Genomic DNA, 17,141 nt, shown 5'->3' on the forward strand with positions numbered 1-17,141 from the left:
GGTATGATCCCTCTATTCCCACTTTGCTGAGAGTTTTTATCAAGAAAGGGTGTTGGATTTTGTCAAATGCTTTTTCTGCATTGATTGGGCTCCATTTTTTAAGTTCTAATGAATAACTCCGGAAAGAGCTTAAGGTTTATTTTTTAAATGGGTTATGGAGGGAGTTTAATTGATGTGTGCAGTTTTTTTTTGTTAATCTTCACCTGAGGATATTTTTCCATTGATTTCTAAAGGGAGTGAAAGAGGAAGAGAGGGAGGGAGGGAAAGAAAGAGAGAGAGCAAGAGAGAGAGAGAGAGAGAGAGAGAGAGAGAGAGAGAGAGAGAGAGAAAGAGAGAAACATCGATGTGAGAGACACTCATTGATTGGTTGCCTCCTGGCTGGGCCGGGGGATTGAACCTGCAACCCCAGTACGTGCCCTTCACCGGGAATTGAACCTGAGACCCTTTCACGCATGGGCCGACGCTCTAATCACTGAGCAACAGCCGTCAGGCGATGTATGCATTTTTGAAGGAGCACGCAGCTTTCTCTTGAGTGACAGCCAGCTCTCACGCATGGCAGGTGCTGAAGAAATGTTGTAGCCTTCATCGAAAAGCCGAGGACAGCCTGACTTTATGGAGGTGGAATGACTATCATTAACAACAACAAAAATGGCAATAAAAGCAGCACCGGCCACCCTTGGCTGAACCCGTTGGCCGGGACAGACAGTTGACCTGACGTTTTGTCACCAGCATCTTGTTTTATCTTCACCCTGTTTACCAAGAGTCTGTTCCCTGCTGCCAGGGCTGGACTAACAGTGTCTTCTGGCAAGCCCTTCCCATCCCAGGCCTGTTTGTCCTCACGCCACCCTGGGAGGCTAGGTGTGTGTCCCCTCACAGCTAAGGGCGCGGGAGTCAGAGGGGTCCAGCCGCTGGCCTAAGGCCGCACGGTCGGAAAGGGGAGCGTCTGGATTTGAACGCGGGTCAGCCCGCTGCACCCCTGCTCTACTCCGGGTCCACTTGCCTGATGCCTCACCTCTCCCCCGACTCAGGGGAGATGGCCCGCCCTTGGTGGACCTCTGAGGACAGCTTTAAACTGGGACTGTGGTCAGAGGGATTGTGAATCCTTTCTCCAGCTTTGTCCCCAGACTTAAAATGGTGTGTCACCTAGGGAAGAAATAAAAATAAAAAACGGAACCACTTTAAAGTGAGCGGGAGCTGCCACCCCAGAGGGCCTGCCTTGCACACCTGGTGCCTTACGCCTTGGCCATGTTGAAACCACCTGTGGACTGGGCCGAACGCAAGCTGAGCCCGGAAAGCACTGTTTGCAAAGATAATAATAAAGTAGATACTGTGACTTCCAGGCTGAGAGGAAAAACATTATTGAGGATCAGTGGCGCTGTGTTGCCTTTTCTGCACCAAAAGCAATGCCTTCCTGCTGTGGATGGACTTGTCCCCTCCCCCTCCCTTTTCTTTCTCATAAATACCCACTTTTGTCTCCTCACCGGAACCATTTGGGTTCTGCCTGCGTCAGTGCCTTTGGAATAGCTGTTCTTATTGATATCCAGGAACTGCTGTTGCCTCTGACTTGGAAAAGCCCTTTTGTTTGTAGGTGCCGACCTGGAATTCTGGCCCAGCTGCTGCGATGGGAAGGCAGAGCTTCCTGAGGGTGTTCTGGGGTGTTTCCCTGGAAAAGAACTCTACTCCTTCTGAGGAAGCGGGGCCGGCTCCGGGGAATGACCCAGAACCTCGAACCCTTCAGAGCTTGTGGAGGGGCCTCTGGGCTCTCCTGAAAGTGAGGGCCATCGGTGGGTCACTTTAGAAATAACCTGGATTTGTTATCTATTGCTGAGTAACAAATTCCCCCAAACTAATGCTGTGACCTCACAGCTCCTGTGGCTCAGGAATCCAGGTGCTGCTGAGCTGGGGCCTCTGGGCCAGGGTCTCTCACAGGTTGTGGCCATCATGAGGCTCCACTGGGGAGGATCTTGCTGGGGGGTTGGGCTTGCTGATGGGTGAAGCTTGCTGGTGGGTGTGGCTTGCTGGCGGGTTGGGATTGCCAGCTGTTGGATGAAGGCCCCACTCAGGCCCTCATGAGCTGCTGGACATGGTTTCCCTTCCTTCCTTCTCTGTCGCGTGGGCATCTCCCTAGAGCAGTGATGGCGAACCTATGACAAGCGTGTCAGCACTGACACGCGTAGCCATTTCTGATGACACGCGGCCGCTGAGGCGGCGCATGCTGAGGATGAAACATTTGCGAAATAATGTTTTTTCCTCAAAGTGACACACTACCCGAGTTATGCTCAGTTTTTTGGTGAAGTTTGACACACCAAGCTCAAAAGGTTGCCCATCACTGCCCTAGAGTATCTCGTGACACAGCAGCTGGCTTCCTCAGGGAGAGTGGGAGGGGGGAGGGGAGAGCGAGGGGGGAGAAGCTTCAAGATGGAAGTCACAATCTCTTGTAACGGAGTCTGGGAAGTGGCCTCCTGTCACTTTGCCACTCTCTCTATGGAAGAGTCATGGATCCCACCCACACTCAGCGGAGGGCCTGCTTGGTGATAAACCTGAACCGAACTGGACAAGGGCTCCTCGGAGTCTTGATTCCATTTAGTGTGAATATTTGAACGTTTTGCTACAAAAAACCTTAATGGGTTTAATTTTGTGGGGGTGGCTGCCCCAGACCTTGCCAGAGGGTTCTGTAATATCCAGGTGACATGCTTTTTAAAATCTACAGCTTCCTAAACTCTCACACACATCTGATCTCACATCTGTGGACACGGAGGTTATCCCCAGGTGTGTCTGAGTGTGTAAGGCTTGTGTTTTCCAATGGTTTTATTCGATCCTGTGATGATTTCCTTATAACTCAACCCGGGAGTTTCTAATCTGTCTTGGGCTGCACTGTGCTTGTGACAGAATCCACTCTGAGTCCCGGCCGAACTATGTTTTGCATCATTTCAGAGGCCACTCATTCCGAGCCCCACTGGAGGCTCATCACTGTGATGTATGTCACCATGGTGCTCGCGGGACCGCCAGCCCCGTCTCGACCGTGGGGGTGTGGCATTTTACAGCGTGTGGTGACATTTATCCCATTTAAACACCCACAAAGAGGTTGGTTTCCATAGATTAAATGTCAAGCTTGAAACCGTCCAGGGTGATTGAATCTTTGAGTGTTGTCCACTCGATTCTCAACCGAGGCCGTAGGCGGGGCACTGCTCTGTTCGGAGCCCCGGGTGTGGCCCAAATGACGGGGTGGGGCTGAGTGTAGGGCGGTCGGTGCGGGTACGATGGAGCCCACCCTCTGCTCCTCAGAGACAAACACAAACCAGCTTCCCAGGCGCCTGCACACTGCACGCTCCTCCTCTGGGGACCGGGGAGGGCCGCAGGCTTTCCCGGCGGCACCTTCCACCAGCTGGACGCCCCCCCCCCACATTTGTAGGACCTGAGCTAAGCCAGGCAGGGACCCAGGGGTTGATGCCCACTGCCCGCGAGGGGAAGGAGAGTGGCTGGTTGGCCAGCCCAGCTGCCGGGTTGCGATGGGGTGGTGGGCGCAGGCAAGCAGGAAGTTCCACGCAGACCCCGTGGGGAACCTCCTGTTCCGAAGCCTCCGCTCACCCACCGCGGGCTGTTGACATTGCGGATCTCCTGGGACAGGAGAGTCATTCCTTCTGAGGACAGGCCAGAGCGCCCAGTCCACAGTCTCCTTACGGACAGCGGAGTGACGGGGCTGTAAGCAGCATTAACGGGCCTGGACGAACCGCTTCAACATCAAGTCACATTATTTTTCAAAAGCCGTACCTACACATTCCCAAGGTATCCAAAGGAAATTCAGAGACTCAATGTTATCTTACTTATTACGGTGGCCAAGAAGGAGTGTTACAAGAATGTTCCGGAAGGGCGGTATTGATGAACTGACAATGTCAGAGGGCTATTCTGTGTTCTTTGCCACACCCCATGAGCAAACATGGAGGGAGCTGTCCTCAGAGGGGCCCGGGGAGCTTTCTTTCCTGGGCGCGGGCCGGTGCCTGGGGTCCGCCCCGCGCTGCCCCGCGGCCGTCCAGGTGTGGACTCAGTGGATGCCCTGCTTGGGCCAGCCCAGCTCCTTGGCAAAGGCGCCCTTGCAGCTTCTGCTCTCCGCTCCGTACTCCAGGCACTTGTTCAGGCCCGGCACCCCTGACCGCCAGCCGATGAAGCCTTGCGTCGTCTTCGGAACCGGGGGCGAGGGAAGGACCTGGGAGGGAGATGCAGGGTCAGCCACCTGGGCCGCGGCCGGAGGCCCGGGACCCGCGCGAGGCCTGGTGTGGAAGGCCGGCAAGCCGAGCCAGGGCCCGGAGGCTCAGGCCCAGCCGGTGCAGAGCCGCGGTCATGCCCACCGAACACGCTTCTGTAGCGGGTTTGACTCCTGACCGCCAGGACGTGATTTTTATTTGATAAAAGAGCACACAGCGGGGAGAGTGAGGTGCAGAAATATCAAACTCCGCCCTTCATAAAATCTATGACAATATTGCCAGATGGGTTTCGGGTAGGTATAAACCTTCCGGCTTTGATTAGAAGGGTTTATGATGTGAGTACACACACACACACACACACACACACACACACACACGACCACAGGAATGAAAAGCAATTGAACTTAATTAAAGTCCAAAAGCAAAACGGGATTCTATCTGAAAGGAAACCCCCACATAATTCCATTTGTCACTTCCTGGGACAGACTTGAAATTTTGGGGACATGCGGGTAAATGTCTAGGCAGTTCCCTCTCCCTGTGAAGCGATCGTCTGGCCTGCTCTCACGGGTGATCTGAGTGGAGAAAACTGAGAAATTGTTCCAACAGGAGCACTGAGATGAAGAGGTTTAATGTGCCGGGGTTATGAGTTCACGCTTGGCTACAGCTTCTTGGCGAGGCGTGGTGGGGGTGGGGGCCGGTCCTGCTGGGCCAGCTGCCCCTTAACATATGTTCTTGGTGAAGTGTTAAAATTAATCTCCGGAGAGGCCACAAGCAGGGAGGGTCATCCACACACGCCAGAGGGTCACAGTTTCCTGCAGCCAGCTAGGGTGTGGCCCAAAAGACTGGGGTGGGGCTGGGTCTAGGGCGGTCGGTGCGGGTGCGAAGGAGCTGTCCCAGACGGGCCCTTGGGAACTCGCAGTCCTGCCTTCAAGCCTCCCTCCAACTTGTAAGAGAAACGCACCTGAAAATCTACCTCGTTTGCAGGCTCCATCTCTGGCCCAGGATGGGGGGCCGTGAGGGAGGCAACCAATCGATGTGTCTCTCTCACATCAATGTTTCTCTCTCTCTGCCTCTTGTGACAGAATCCACTCTGAGTCCCGGCCGAACTATGTTTTGCATCATTTCAGAGGCCACTCATTCCGAGCCCCACTGGAGGCTCATCACTGTGATGTATGTCACCATGGTGCACGCGGGACCGCCAGCCCCGTCTCGACCGTGGGGGTGTGGCATTTTACAGCGTGTGGTGACATTTATCCCATTTAAACACCCACAAAGAGGTTGGTTTCCATAGATTAAATGTCAAGCTTGAAACCGTCCAGGGTGATTGAACCCTCCCTTCTGTTCTCTCTCTCTAAAAAAAAAAAAAAAAAAAAAAAAAGGAAAAATATCCTCGGGTGAGGATTAACAACGAAAAACAAATAAAAAACCAACACAAAAAACCACCCAGGAGGCCACATTTCACCCACCAGCTTGACAAAGAAATGAAGACAGCGCCCTTAACAAGGGCTCCCGGGAGAGCAGGCTGGTTCGTTCTCTGTGAAGGGCCACGTTGCCGTGGTCTACGGAGTGGCCGCCTTTGCCCTGAGTTTTCATCTCCTCCTCCCATCAGGACACAGAGCTGCTTTCTCCGCAGCTGAGCCGAGGGCAGAGCCCAAGATGAGAATGACGGGCCCACGACAAGAGGTCCAGGGACCTACGGAGCTGAGCAATTTCTCGTCTCTGACCCGCCTCCACGGCTGACTGGCCTCAGTGGGAACGCCCTCGGAGCCTTCTCCCCTCGGGGATCTGGGATCGTCCGCCTGGCACTCACCAGCAACCAGGGTGAGCTCACGGCCCTGCTTTCCACTCAGACTGGGTGCAAATCCCAACTGCTTCCTCTGGCACCAGGTCCAGTGGGGAGCTGGTCCTGCCCACCTCTCCATCCACACCCCTTCCCGCCCCACCCCTACCCCACCCAGCTCACCTAGCTCCAGCCACATCAACATCCCTTGCTGCTCCTGAAACATTTCAACCTTTGTTGCGCCTCAGGGCTTCCGTACATGCTGTTCCCTTTGCCGGGAATGCTTTCCCCTGGGCTGGCTCCTTGTCATTCTTCAGTCCTCAGCTCCACAGGGGGTTTTCTGACCACCCCATCCTCTGTATCCTCCAACATCACCTGTCTATTTTCTCCATGGCATCTAGCACAGTATATAACAATTTCGTTGATTTTCTTGTTTCACGTTAGTGACCCCCAACCCACATGTGTGAGCTGGAGTCTTGCCTTCTAGTTCATCACTGTTTGCCCACCCAAGCACCTGGCCCTCCTCACAGCTTACCGTCACTGGCATTCTCTAAAAGTGCTGGGCACAGGTCTGAGTCCTTCCCAGCATCCCCTTCTGGGCCTGACGCCATCCCTGAAGAAGGTGCTTCCACGAACCCCCATTGTGCAAGGTGGAAACAGAGACACAGAGAGGCCAGGCCACTTGCCCAAGACCACCAGGAGGTGGTGGCTGAGCCCAGCCTTTCCTGCCCTGCTTCCCTGCGCTCCCTGCAAGGGTTGGATCGAGCCCCTCATTTTCTTGGCTCCCCTCTGCCTCTTCAGAGCGGGATGCAGAGGCTCTCAGAGTGTAGAGACAGCAACCTGATGTGTGGGCGTGGAGAGGGCGTGGAGAGGGCACTCCCCACCTGCCAGGCGCTGCTGAGTTCTGACCTTTGGCGGCTGGCTTTGTGCCCCCGCACCAAACACATGCTCCGGTGGGGCTAATTTCTCACTCAGGGAAGCAAGTATTTAAAAACAACGTTGCAAACCTTGATATATTTCTCCACGGGGGTCACCGCCCGGATGTGGAACCTCTGGGGAAGCTCGATCCTGGGCTTTGGGGTGGGGGGTTCATCTTCACACTCGATCAGCTGAAACACAATCCCAGAGACAGGAAACCCCAGACTGAGACGGTGGACGTGTCCTCTTGGTCGGCCCCTAGAACCCCGCGTTTTACAGATGACAAAGCTCGTCCCCATTGCAGCTAGAAAGGGGCAGCGGGGCCCTGCAGGCAGCTAACTGCTGTGCCCACTGCTCGCCCTCAGTCTGCTAATCGATATTCCTGAGTAGTAATTTGAGGGGACTTTAAGGATTAGGGCTCCAATTAAAAAATGCCTACCAGGTTCAGGACCAACCTTTAAAATATCAGAGAAGAGCCACCCATTCCTCCTTTTAATTTTTGTTGTTGTTAATCCTCACTAGAGGATATTTTTTTCTATTGATTTTTCAGAGAGAATGGGAGGGAAAGAGAGGGGGAGAAGAGAAAAAGAGAGAGGAACATTGATTAGAGCGATACATTGACTGGTTGCCTCCCTCACATGCCCCAACCTGCAACCCAGGTACGTGCCCTTGACTGGGAATTGAACCCGAGACCCTTCAGTGCTCAGGCCAACGTTCCAACCACTGAGCCTCACCGGGCAGGGCCCCCATTTATTCTTTAAAGCAATTTTGAACTCTTCAAGAATCCAATTTAAATTACATATAAATAATATTAATATAGACTCTTTTTATGCATATAATATTAATAAGAACTCATTTTTGCCCTAGCTGGATTGGCTCAGTGGATGGAGTGTCAGCCTGTGGACCAAAGGGTCCCGGGTTCGATTTTGGTCAAGGGCATGTATCTTGGTTGCAGGCTCCTCCCTGGCCTGGGCCCTGGTCAGGGCTCGTACAGGAGGCAACCAATCGATGTGTTGCTCTCACACCAATGTTTCTCTCTGTCTTTCCCTCTTCCACTCTCTCTAAAAGAAGAAAATCAATGGAAAAGTATCCTCTGGCAAGGATTAATAATAACAAAAAAACTCATTTTATGCATAAAATTTCAAATTGTACAATACTCTTTAAGTGTTCAACAAGCTCATTAAGAATGGCATAATTTCAAAGCTAGTGGGATGGGGCAAGTTCCAAATGGGGTTGACGCCACCTTGACTCGGGATCCTTCCGAATTAGGTGGCGCTTATTTGGTTCGGCGACCCTCCAAAGACATGCGGCTTCCTCGTGTCAGAGCGGTGGCCGCCACCCCACTGAGCCCACACAAGCATTTTGTGGGCCTGCGTGTTTTGTAAATCTAAGCCACTATTCCAGACTTAGAAGATGTTATTAAAACATCTGGATTTCTGGACTTGAACAGCTGGAGTAGGCAGTTGGCCTCTCTGAATGGTAGCACTCCTTTGGGCTGACGGTGGCTGAGTCTAGACAGGGACAATGGTCTCTTTGCTGGAGTCCCCACCAGTTCCTATTAATTATTGTGCCCGGCCCTCTTCCCATTTCTGTTACTTGTCTTGTTTAGGACATACCAAGACATTTTCCTGGTAATCCCCCACATATTAACTCTGCCTCACCATCTCATTCCATCAGGGCACGTGAGGACGATGACCCCATTTTACAGATGGCAAGTCTGAGGCCAAGTGGTGCTGGACCTCAGCTTCTCCCCTCGATGCTTTTCTTTATTAGCTGTGTGACTTGGCACTTCTTTATGCTCAGCTTCCTAATTTGTAAAATGGGCGTAAATAAGCAACCCTCTGCACAGGGGTGGTTGTGCGGGTTAAATGCACTGCTTCGGAGGCAGCACCTAGGACCTGCCTGGCACATGGTAAGCGCTCGATAAATTCGGGAAGGGAAGGACCCTTCAGGTTTCAGAGGTGGCAGTCTTTGCCTACCACATGCTCTTTAATTTTATTCTTGCAAATCATATACTTCATAACCATTTATTCTTGGAAATGATCGGTTCTATTACCTCTGGACTCATAAAATGTATATTTACCTCTTCGAGAGGGGTTGTTAAAAATCCCCAGTTCCGGGCCCAGTTTTGCTGTGCTTCGGTCTCAGCCTTCAGGCGGTATCTCCTAAAAAAGAAAGTTCCTAAGGGCTGGACACTATTCAGAGAGGTTAAAGTAGCAAATCCCAAAAGGTTCATGGGGGGTGGGGAGGATTTGACATTTGTCAATGTGCAGGCACAGAATGAGGTTCTGTGCCAGGAGGGATCCCGTCACTGAGACCCTCACAGGACTGTGAGGAAGACACGTGCCTGGAGAGCCAGAGAGGCTGGCTGGACGGCACATTGGGTGCAGACAGGAAGGGGGCTGACAGCCTCAGGGGCCATCTGGGTACTTATTTTGAAGGCCTCGTGACCCCCAGTGATGAGCATGTGTTAAATCATTAAGGAAGTTCATCGTAAGTACCTTTGTTCTCAGGGCAAGGACTGGGATGGGGTGACTGAGGCACCTGGGGTGCAAAATGTAAGGAGGCACTCACTTCCAGGTTCCTGCAAGGGCACAGCCAGCACTTACATGACCTTGAGCTTGAACCCTCCTTAACATCACACCTCAGCTGCCTCACTGGTCCCATCCTGCTTTTACTTCATATTAAGAAGCTGAGTTGACAGTAGAAAATGGTGGCGGATTAAGTGGAAGCTATATTGACACTCTCCTAGGACCAAACTGGAATTTCAACTAAAATACAGAAAAACCATCCTGAATAATCAACTGAAGACTAGATGAAGTGAATCCTGATAACCAAGGATGGAAAGTGGAGTCCGCATAGACTGGTAGGAAATTTGGAGGTATGAAAGGACTGGCCAGGCTCCAACAGACAGCAGCTGAAGTTCTGGAGGATATCTCAGATGTTGGGTGTTCCATTGAGAACTCTTGGGTCTAAATCCCAAGCTGGACTCCACAGCCCAGAGCACCAGAACTGAGAAAGATGCCCACATCACATCTGGCTGTGAAAAGCAGCGGGGTTGCTGTCTGCCAGGGAGAGACAGCTGGAGATGCAGGCACCCTCTTAAAGAACCAATCACAAAATTTCATGTGCAGCCACTCACCCTGGGCTCTAGCAGAGGGAGGAGAGAGTGGATTAGAGCGGTGTGAGGAGCATCCAGGGTTGAGGGCTCTGGGGTTAGAGCTTGGAAGGCAGCCACTGTGGTTTCCTGTGCTGAGTCATTCCCTCATACTTCAGAGAACATCTTTTTCGGGCAGACCTTTACCATCCAGGCAGCTTTTCCCTGGGGGGCAGGGTAAGAAATTGCCCCACCCTGTTGGAAAACCTCTCACCCACCCAGTGGTTTTTCTGAGGCTCATTTTTCCTCGTGAAGGAAAAAGTCATGCAAATTCAAGAGGCACAGAGAGTCCCAAGTAAGAAGAACTTAAACAGGCCCATGCCCAGACACATAATTAAAATGCCATAAATTAAAGATAAAGAGAGAATCTTAAGGGCAGCAAGAGAAAAGCAAACTGTTACCTACAAAGGAGCTCCCATAAGGTGGTCAGCTGATTTTGTATGAGAAACTGTATAGGCCAGAAGGGAATGGCATGAAGTATTCAGGGTAATGAAAAGTAAGGATCTGAAACCAAGACTACTATATCCAGCAAGACTATAATTCAAAATAGATGCTGAAATAAAGAGCTTCCCAGACAGAAAAAAAGGCTAAAGGAGTTTATCACCACCAAACCAACATTGTAAGAAATACTAAAGGGACTATTGTAATAAGAAGAATAGAAAGAAAAACAGAGACATAAAGAATTAAAATGGCAATAAATAAGTACCTATTAATAATAATTAAATGTAAATGGACTAAATGCTCTAATCAAAAGACATAGGGTAGTAGAATGGGTAAGAAAACATGACCCAAATATATGCTGTCTACAAGAGACTCAGATCAGAACAAAAGACACAAACAGGATGAAAGTGAAGGGATGAAAAAAATTTTTCTATGCAAATGGAAACAAAAAAGCTGGGGTAGCAATACTCATATCTGACAAAATAGACTTCAAAATGAAGGCCATAACAAAAAACAATAAAGGTCACTACATAATACTAAAGTGATCAATCCAACAAGATTATATAACACTGGTAAATATACATGCACCCAATATAAATGCACCTAAATATATAAATAAACTTCTGGAGGAATTTAAGGAAGAGGTCAACAGCAATACAGTCATAGTAGGGGACTTTACACTCCGCTGACTTCACTGGATAGATATTTCAGACAAAAATCAACAAGGAAACAGTAATTCTAAAGGATACACTAGATGAGATGGATTTAATTGACATTTATAGAACATTTCACTTCAAAGCTGCAGAATATACATTCTTCTCAAGTGCACATGAGTCATTCTCAAAGATAAACCACATGTTAGCATGCAAAATAAGTCTTTACAAGTTCAAGAAGATTGAAATCATATCAAGCATCTTCTCAAACCACAATGACATGAAATTAGAAAACAACTATAGTAAAAAGATTTAAAAAACCTTCAAATACATGGAAGCTAAATAGCATGTTATTAAACAATGAATGGGTTACCAATAAGATCAAGAAAGGAATAAAAAACTTCCTGGAAATAAATGAAAATGAACACACAACAACCCAAAATCTCTGAGACACAGTGAAAGCAGTACTGAGAGGGAAGTTCATAGCACTACAGGCCTACCTAAAAAAAAAATAATAATAAAAAATAATAATAATAAACAAGTAAATAAATAAACTATCTAACCCTACCACTTAAAGAATTAGAAAGAGAACAACAAGAAAATCCCAGAATAAATAGAAAAAAGGAAATAATAAAGATCAGAGTGGAAATAAATGACATAGAGACTAAAAAATAATAAAAAATACAAAAGCCATTGAAACCAAGAGCTGGTTGTTTGAAAAGATAAACAAGATTGACGAACCTTTAGCCAGAATCATCAAGAAACAAAGAGAGGAGACCCAAATAAATAAAATAAAAAATGAAAGTGGTGAAGTAACAACTGACACCACAGATATACAAAGGATTGTAAGAAAATACTATGAACAACTATATGCCAACAAGCTGGACAATGTGGATGAAGTAGAAAAATTACTAGGAAAATACAATCTCCCAAAACTGAATCGGGAAACCTAATAGGCCAAGAACAACTGAGGAAATAGAAGCAGTAATAAAAAAAAATCTCAGCAAAAAACAAAAACAAAAAAACAAAACAAAAACCCTGGTCAGGACAGCTTTACAAGGGATTTTTACCAAACATTCAAAGAAGAAATATCGCCTATTCTCCTCAAACTATTAACAAAAGATCTAAGAGGAATGAACACTTGCAAGCTCTTTTTATGAGGCCAGCATTAAATAAATTCCAAAACCAGATAAAAATACTACAAAGAAAGAGAATTGCAGGCCAATATCCCTCATGAACACAGATGCTAAAATCCTCAACAAAATATTAGCAAATCGCATCCAGCTAAATATATTTAAAAAGGTTATACACCATGACCAAGTGAGATTTATTCCAGGGATGCAAGGCTGGTACAATATTTGCAAATCAATAAATGTGATACATCACATAAACAAATCAAAAGACAAAAATCACATGACCATATCAATAGACACAGAAAAAGCATTTGACAAAATCCACCAACCATTTTTGATAAAGATTCTTAGCAAAGTGGGAATAGAGGGGTCATACCTCAACATAATAAAGTTCATATATGATAAATTTACAGCAAACATCATACTCAAAGGGAAAAAATAAAACAATTTCCCCTAAAAACAGTAACAGGATAGGGATGTGCACTTTCATCACTCTTATCCAACATGGTACTAGAAGTCCTAGTCACAGAGATCAGACAAGAAGAAAAATAAAAGGCATCCAAGTTGGAAAGGAGGAAGTAAAACTGTCTTATTTGTGGATGACATGTACACAGAAAACCTAAAAACTCCACCAAAAAACTACTAGATTTAATAAATGAATTTGGCAATGTAGCAGGATATAAAATTGACACCCAGAAATCAATGGCATTTTATACACCAATAATCAGAATTATCAGAAAAAGGAACTAAAAAAACAATCTCATGTACCACTGCAACAACAAAAAATTAAGATACTTAGGAATAAACTTAACCAAGCAGGCAAAAGACCTGTGGAAACTACAGGACATTGAAAAAAGAGATAGAGGAAGCTATAAACAAGTGGAAGAATATACCATGTTCATGGATTGGTAGAATTAACATCATTAAAATGTCCATACTACCCATGGCAATCTACAGATTCAATGCAATCCCTATTAAAATACCATCAGCATATCTCATAGAGCTAGAACAAATACTCCAAAAATTTAGATGGAACAAAAAAAGATCCTGAATACTAGTAGCCACAGCAATGTTGAAAAAGAAGAACAAAGTTGCAGGAATCACAATGCCAGATTTCAAGGTATACTACAAAGCCACCATAATCAAAACTGCTTGGTACTGGCACAAAAACAGGCATATAGAGATCAATGGAACAGAACAGAGCCCCCAGAAATTGACCCAAGCCATTACACTCAATTAATATTTGACAAAGGAGGCAAGAGCATACAATGGAGTAAAGGCAGTCTCTTCAGTAAATGGTGTTGGGAAAATTGGACAGATACATGCAAAAAAAAAAAAAAAAAAAAAGAAACTAGACCACAAACTTACACCATACACAAGAATTAACTCAAAATGGATAAAAGATTTAAATGTAAGTCGTGAACCATAAAAATCCTAGAAGAAACCACAGGCAGCAAAGTCTCAGATATCTCTCATAGCAATATGTTTACGGATACATCTCCTAGGGCCGTGGTCGGCAAACTGTGGCTCGTGAGCCACATGTGGCTCTTTGGCCCCCTGAGTGTGGCTCTTACACAAAATACCTCAGCCTGGGCGAGTCTATTTTGAAGAAGTGGCGTTAGAAGAAGTTTAAGTTTAAAAAATTTGGCTCTCAAAAGAAATTTCAATCGTTGTACTGTTGATATTTGGCTCAGTTGACTAATGAGTTTGCTGACCACTGTCCTAGGGCTAAGGAAACTAAGGAGAAAATAAAGAAATTGGACTATATTAAAATAAAAAGCTCCTGCACAGCAAAAGAAACCATAAGCAAAATGAAAAGGGAGCCCACTGTATGAGAGAACGTATTTGGCAATGATAGCTCTGATAAAGGGGTAATCTCCAAAATACATAAGGAAATCATACAACGTAACAAAAGGAAGAAAAACAATCCAATTAAAAAATTGACTTCTCTAAAGTGGGCGTACAGATGGCCCAGAGACATATGAAAAAATGCTCAAAGTCACTGATCATCAGAGCGATGCAAATTAAAACAGCAACGAGGTATTGCCTCACACCTGTCAGAATGGCTATCCTCAATAAATCAACAAATGACAAGTGCTGGCGAGGATGTGGAGAAAAAGGAACCCTAGTACACTGCTGGTGGGAATGCAGACTGGTGCAGCCATTATGGAAAACAGTATGGAGTTTCCTCAAAAAATTAAATATGGATCTGCCAGTGATCCTACTTCTAGGAATATATTCTAAGAAACCCAAAGCACCAATCAGAAAATTAAAAAGCAAAATGAATACATGTTTCACACCCACTCTTTGATATGAACTCAACTCAGCTTCTTTTTTTTAAAATTTACCTTTGTTGTTGAAAGTAATACAGATGTACCCTTTTCCCCCCCATCAACCCTTTCAAGCCAACCCCTCCCCCCACCCAGGCCTATACCACATCATTGTCTGTGCCCATGGGTTCAGATAGTGCAATTTACAATAGCTAAGATCTGGAAACAGCCCAAGTGCCCATCAGTAGACGAGTGGATAAAAAAACCGTGGTACATTTATACCATGGAATGCTATGCAGCAGTAAAAAAAGAAGGCCCTCTTACCATTTGAGACAGCATGGAGGGACCTGGAGAGTATTATGGTAAGCAAAATAAGCCAGTCAGGGAAAGACAAGTATCACATGATCTCACTCATATGTGGAATGTAAAGAACAAAATAAACTGATGAACAAAATAGATCCAGTAACAGAGAAACATGGAACTCTGATGAATCTCAGAGAGAAGGTGGGGGTGGGTGAGTGGGTGGGAAGAGTTTAACCAAAGAATTTATACCCATAACCCATGGGCACAGACAATGATGTGGTAAAGGCCTGGGTGGGGGGAAGGGCTGGCTGAAGGGGTTGATGGGGGGGGGGGGGAAAGGGTACATCTGTATTACTTTCAAGAACAAGGATAATTTTAAAAAAGAAGCTGAGTTGAGTTCATATCAAAGAGTGGGTGTGAAACATGTATTCATTTTGCTTTTCAATTTTCTTTCCTATTTTGGGATCAGTATCTACCCTCCTGCCCCCTGTGGTGTCTCAACCGTTTCAGAGGCCCTGGCCAAGCTCGTTGTCCTGGTCCCTGAGCATCAGCAGCACAGCTGTAACATGGGCCAGAAATAGGAGCCACACATAGAATTTTAAATTTTCTAGTAGCCACATTAATATCAGGAAAAGTGAACAGGTGAACTCGATTTTAACATCACTTCTGTTTTGGTGTGAAATCTTCAAAATCTGGTATTTGACTTTACAACTCCCCCCGATTTGGAACAATTCCATTGCAAGTGCTCAGTGGCCACTTTGGACATTGGACAGAACAGTGTAAGTGTTTCGCTGGCTCTGTTCACATAGGAAGGGCCATCTGAGTTGGTGTCTTGAAGGATGAGCAGGAGTTTATCTGGCTGAGAAGGGAGGAGGGGCAGAGGGAACAGAGCCTGCTATTGTAGCATCACCCATTGGGGGCGCTTGCATAAAGACAAAGATGTAAACAAAATCAGTAGTTGTGTATTTTATGCCAAATTTCCATTTTCAAGAGTGATGTAAAGTTTCTTATAAAAATAAATGTATTAAATGAAACAAAGTCAGTTTAAAGAAAAATATTAATGACCATTATAGGTTAATAATAGTAAAAGTCATATCGAGGACAAACAGGATAACTGAAGTTTAAGAGGCAAACATTTATGGTTTGTTGTTACTAAAATTTACTTACTGGCATCTACACTAGTAACTTCCCATACTGGTTAAAACTTCAAAGAGATGGGATAATGTTTAGCAGTCGGAGAGAACGCCAAATAAAAACAACCATTACACATGTCTGCTGAATATAAATCTGATAGAAAATGGATCTAGTCTTTAAATTAAAATCTCTGATTACTTAAAATGCCAGGAAAAGCAAGCGAGAATATAAAGTGTGTATGTATTTCTCGTTTAAAATGAACAAATAGGAGATTTTTGTTTTGTTTCCTTTGTGAAAATTTGGTAAATCTTAAAAATAAGAACACATCTTAAAAATAAGAACCAAGGCTTTGCATGGTTGTAGAGCCCGATGCACAATCTTTCAAGCCTTTGTGGTGAGCCTAAGAGAAGGCGGAGAATGTCCCTATTACTGCCCTCTTCCCTCAAGGCCCCTGACCACCTCCAGGACAGGGCGGAAACTGGGACACTGAGGCCGCCAGATGTGCACACTCCAGGTGGGAACGGCCCAGCCCACCGGTTACCGGATCCCCGACGTTACCAGATCTGGTCCTGGGCCACGAGGTTCATGCGTTCGGCCTCCGCGATGCTCATTGGTTTCTGCGCCATGGCCCTGCGGTTTAGGTTGTCCTGCACGCTGCTGGCGCTGGCGGGGCTCAGCGTCTTGCGTCGTCCAGGCGACCGGTTGCCGAGAAACGCGAGACGCGGAGGCGGAGCCACACCTGGCGGAGGTGGGGCCATGGGGTTTTCACCGCCAGCCTCCGCCAGCCTCTGTGCTCTTCGCCCACCTCCTGCCCACCTGCCTGGACCTGCGGGAGCGGTCCCCCTCGTTCTCTGCGGAAAACCCTGGGGAAACATCGAGACCCAACCCCCGCCTCCTTTACAATTCAGACCTGTAATGCAAGTATGCACACCGGCAAGCTTACCACGCCTGGGTGCTAGGCTCGGTCACCTCTCTCTCAGGGACGAAGCCCTGCAGCCACGCCTGCATTAGGGAATGGGACATTGCAGCCCACTCCCTTGCCGAGGGCAGAGCTTTGTTGTGCCACTTGGCGAACTTTGTGCCCGGCCGCCTGGGCCCCATGTCATGTTGGGGGTTTGTCCACATCGTTGTGCGGGGCCGGCAGGTGTTC

At 47.1% G+C, this 17,141-nt stretch overlaps 1 protein-coding gene across 1 annotated transcript; it reads right to left on the minus strand.

Annotated features, from left to right (window-relative positions):
- Nucleotides 1–4,042: 4,042 nt before the first annotated feature.
- CIMIP1 (ciliary microtubule inner protein 1) lies at nt 4,043–16,617 on the minus strand (the record flags this gene model as incomplete). The annotated part of the gene is made up of 4 exons (XM_079783870.1): nt 4,043–4,204; nt 6,990–7,091; nt 8,984–9,065; nt 16,550–16,617. The coding sequence occupies 4 exons, from the start codon at nt 16,615–16,617 to the stop codon at nt 4,043–4,045; spliced, it is 414 nt and encodes a 137-aa protein (XP_079639996.1).
- Nucleotides 16,618–17,141: the final 524 nt, after the last annotated feature.

This window comes from Cnephaeus nilssonii (genome assembly GCF_951640355.1).
Source record: "Cnephaeus nilssonii genome assembly, chromosome: 11".
NCBI classification, from domain to species: Eukaryota; Metazoa; Chordata; class Mammalia; order Chiroptera; family Vespertilionidae; genus Cnephaeus; species Cnephaeus nilssonii.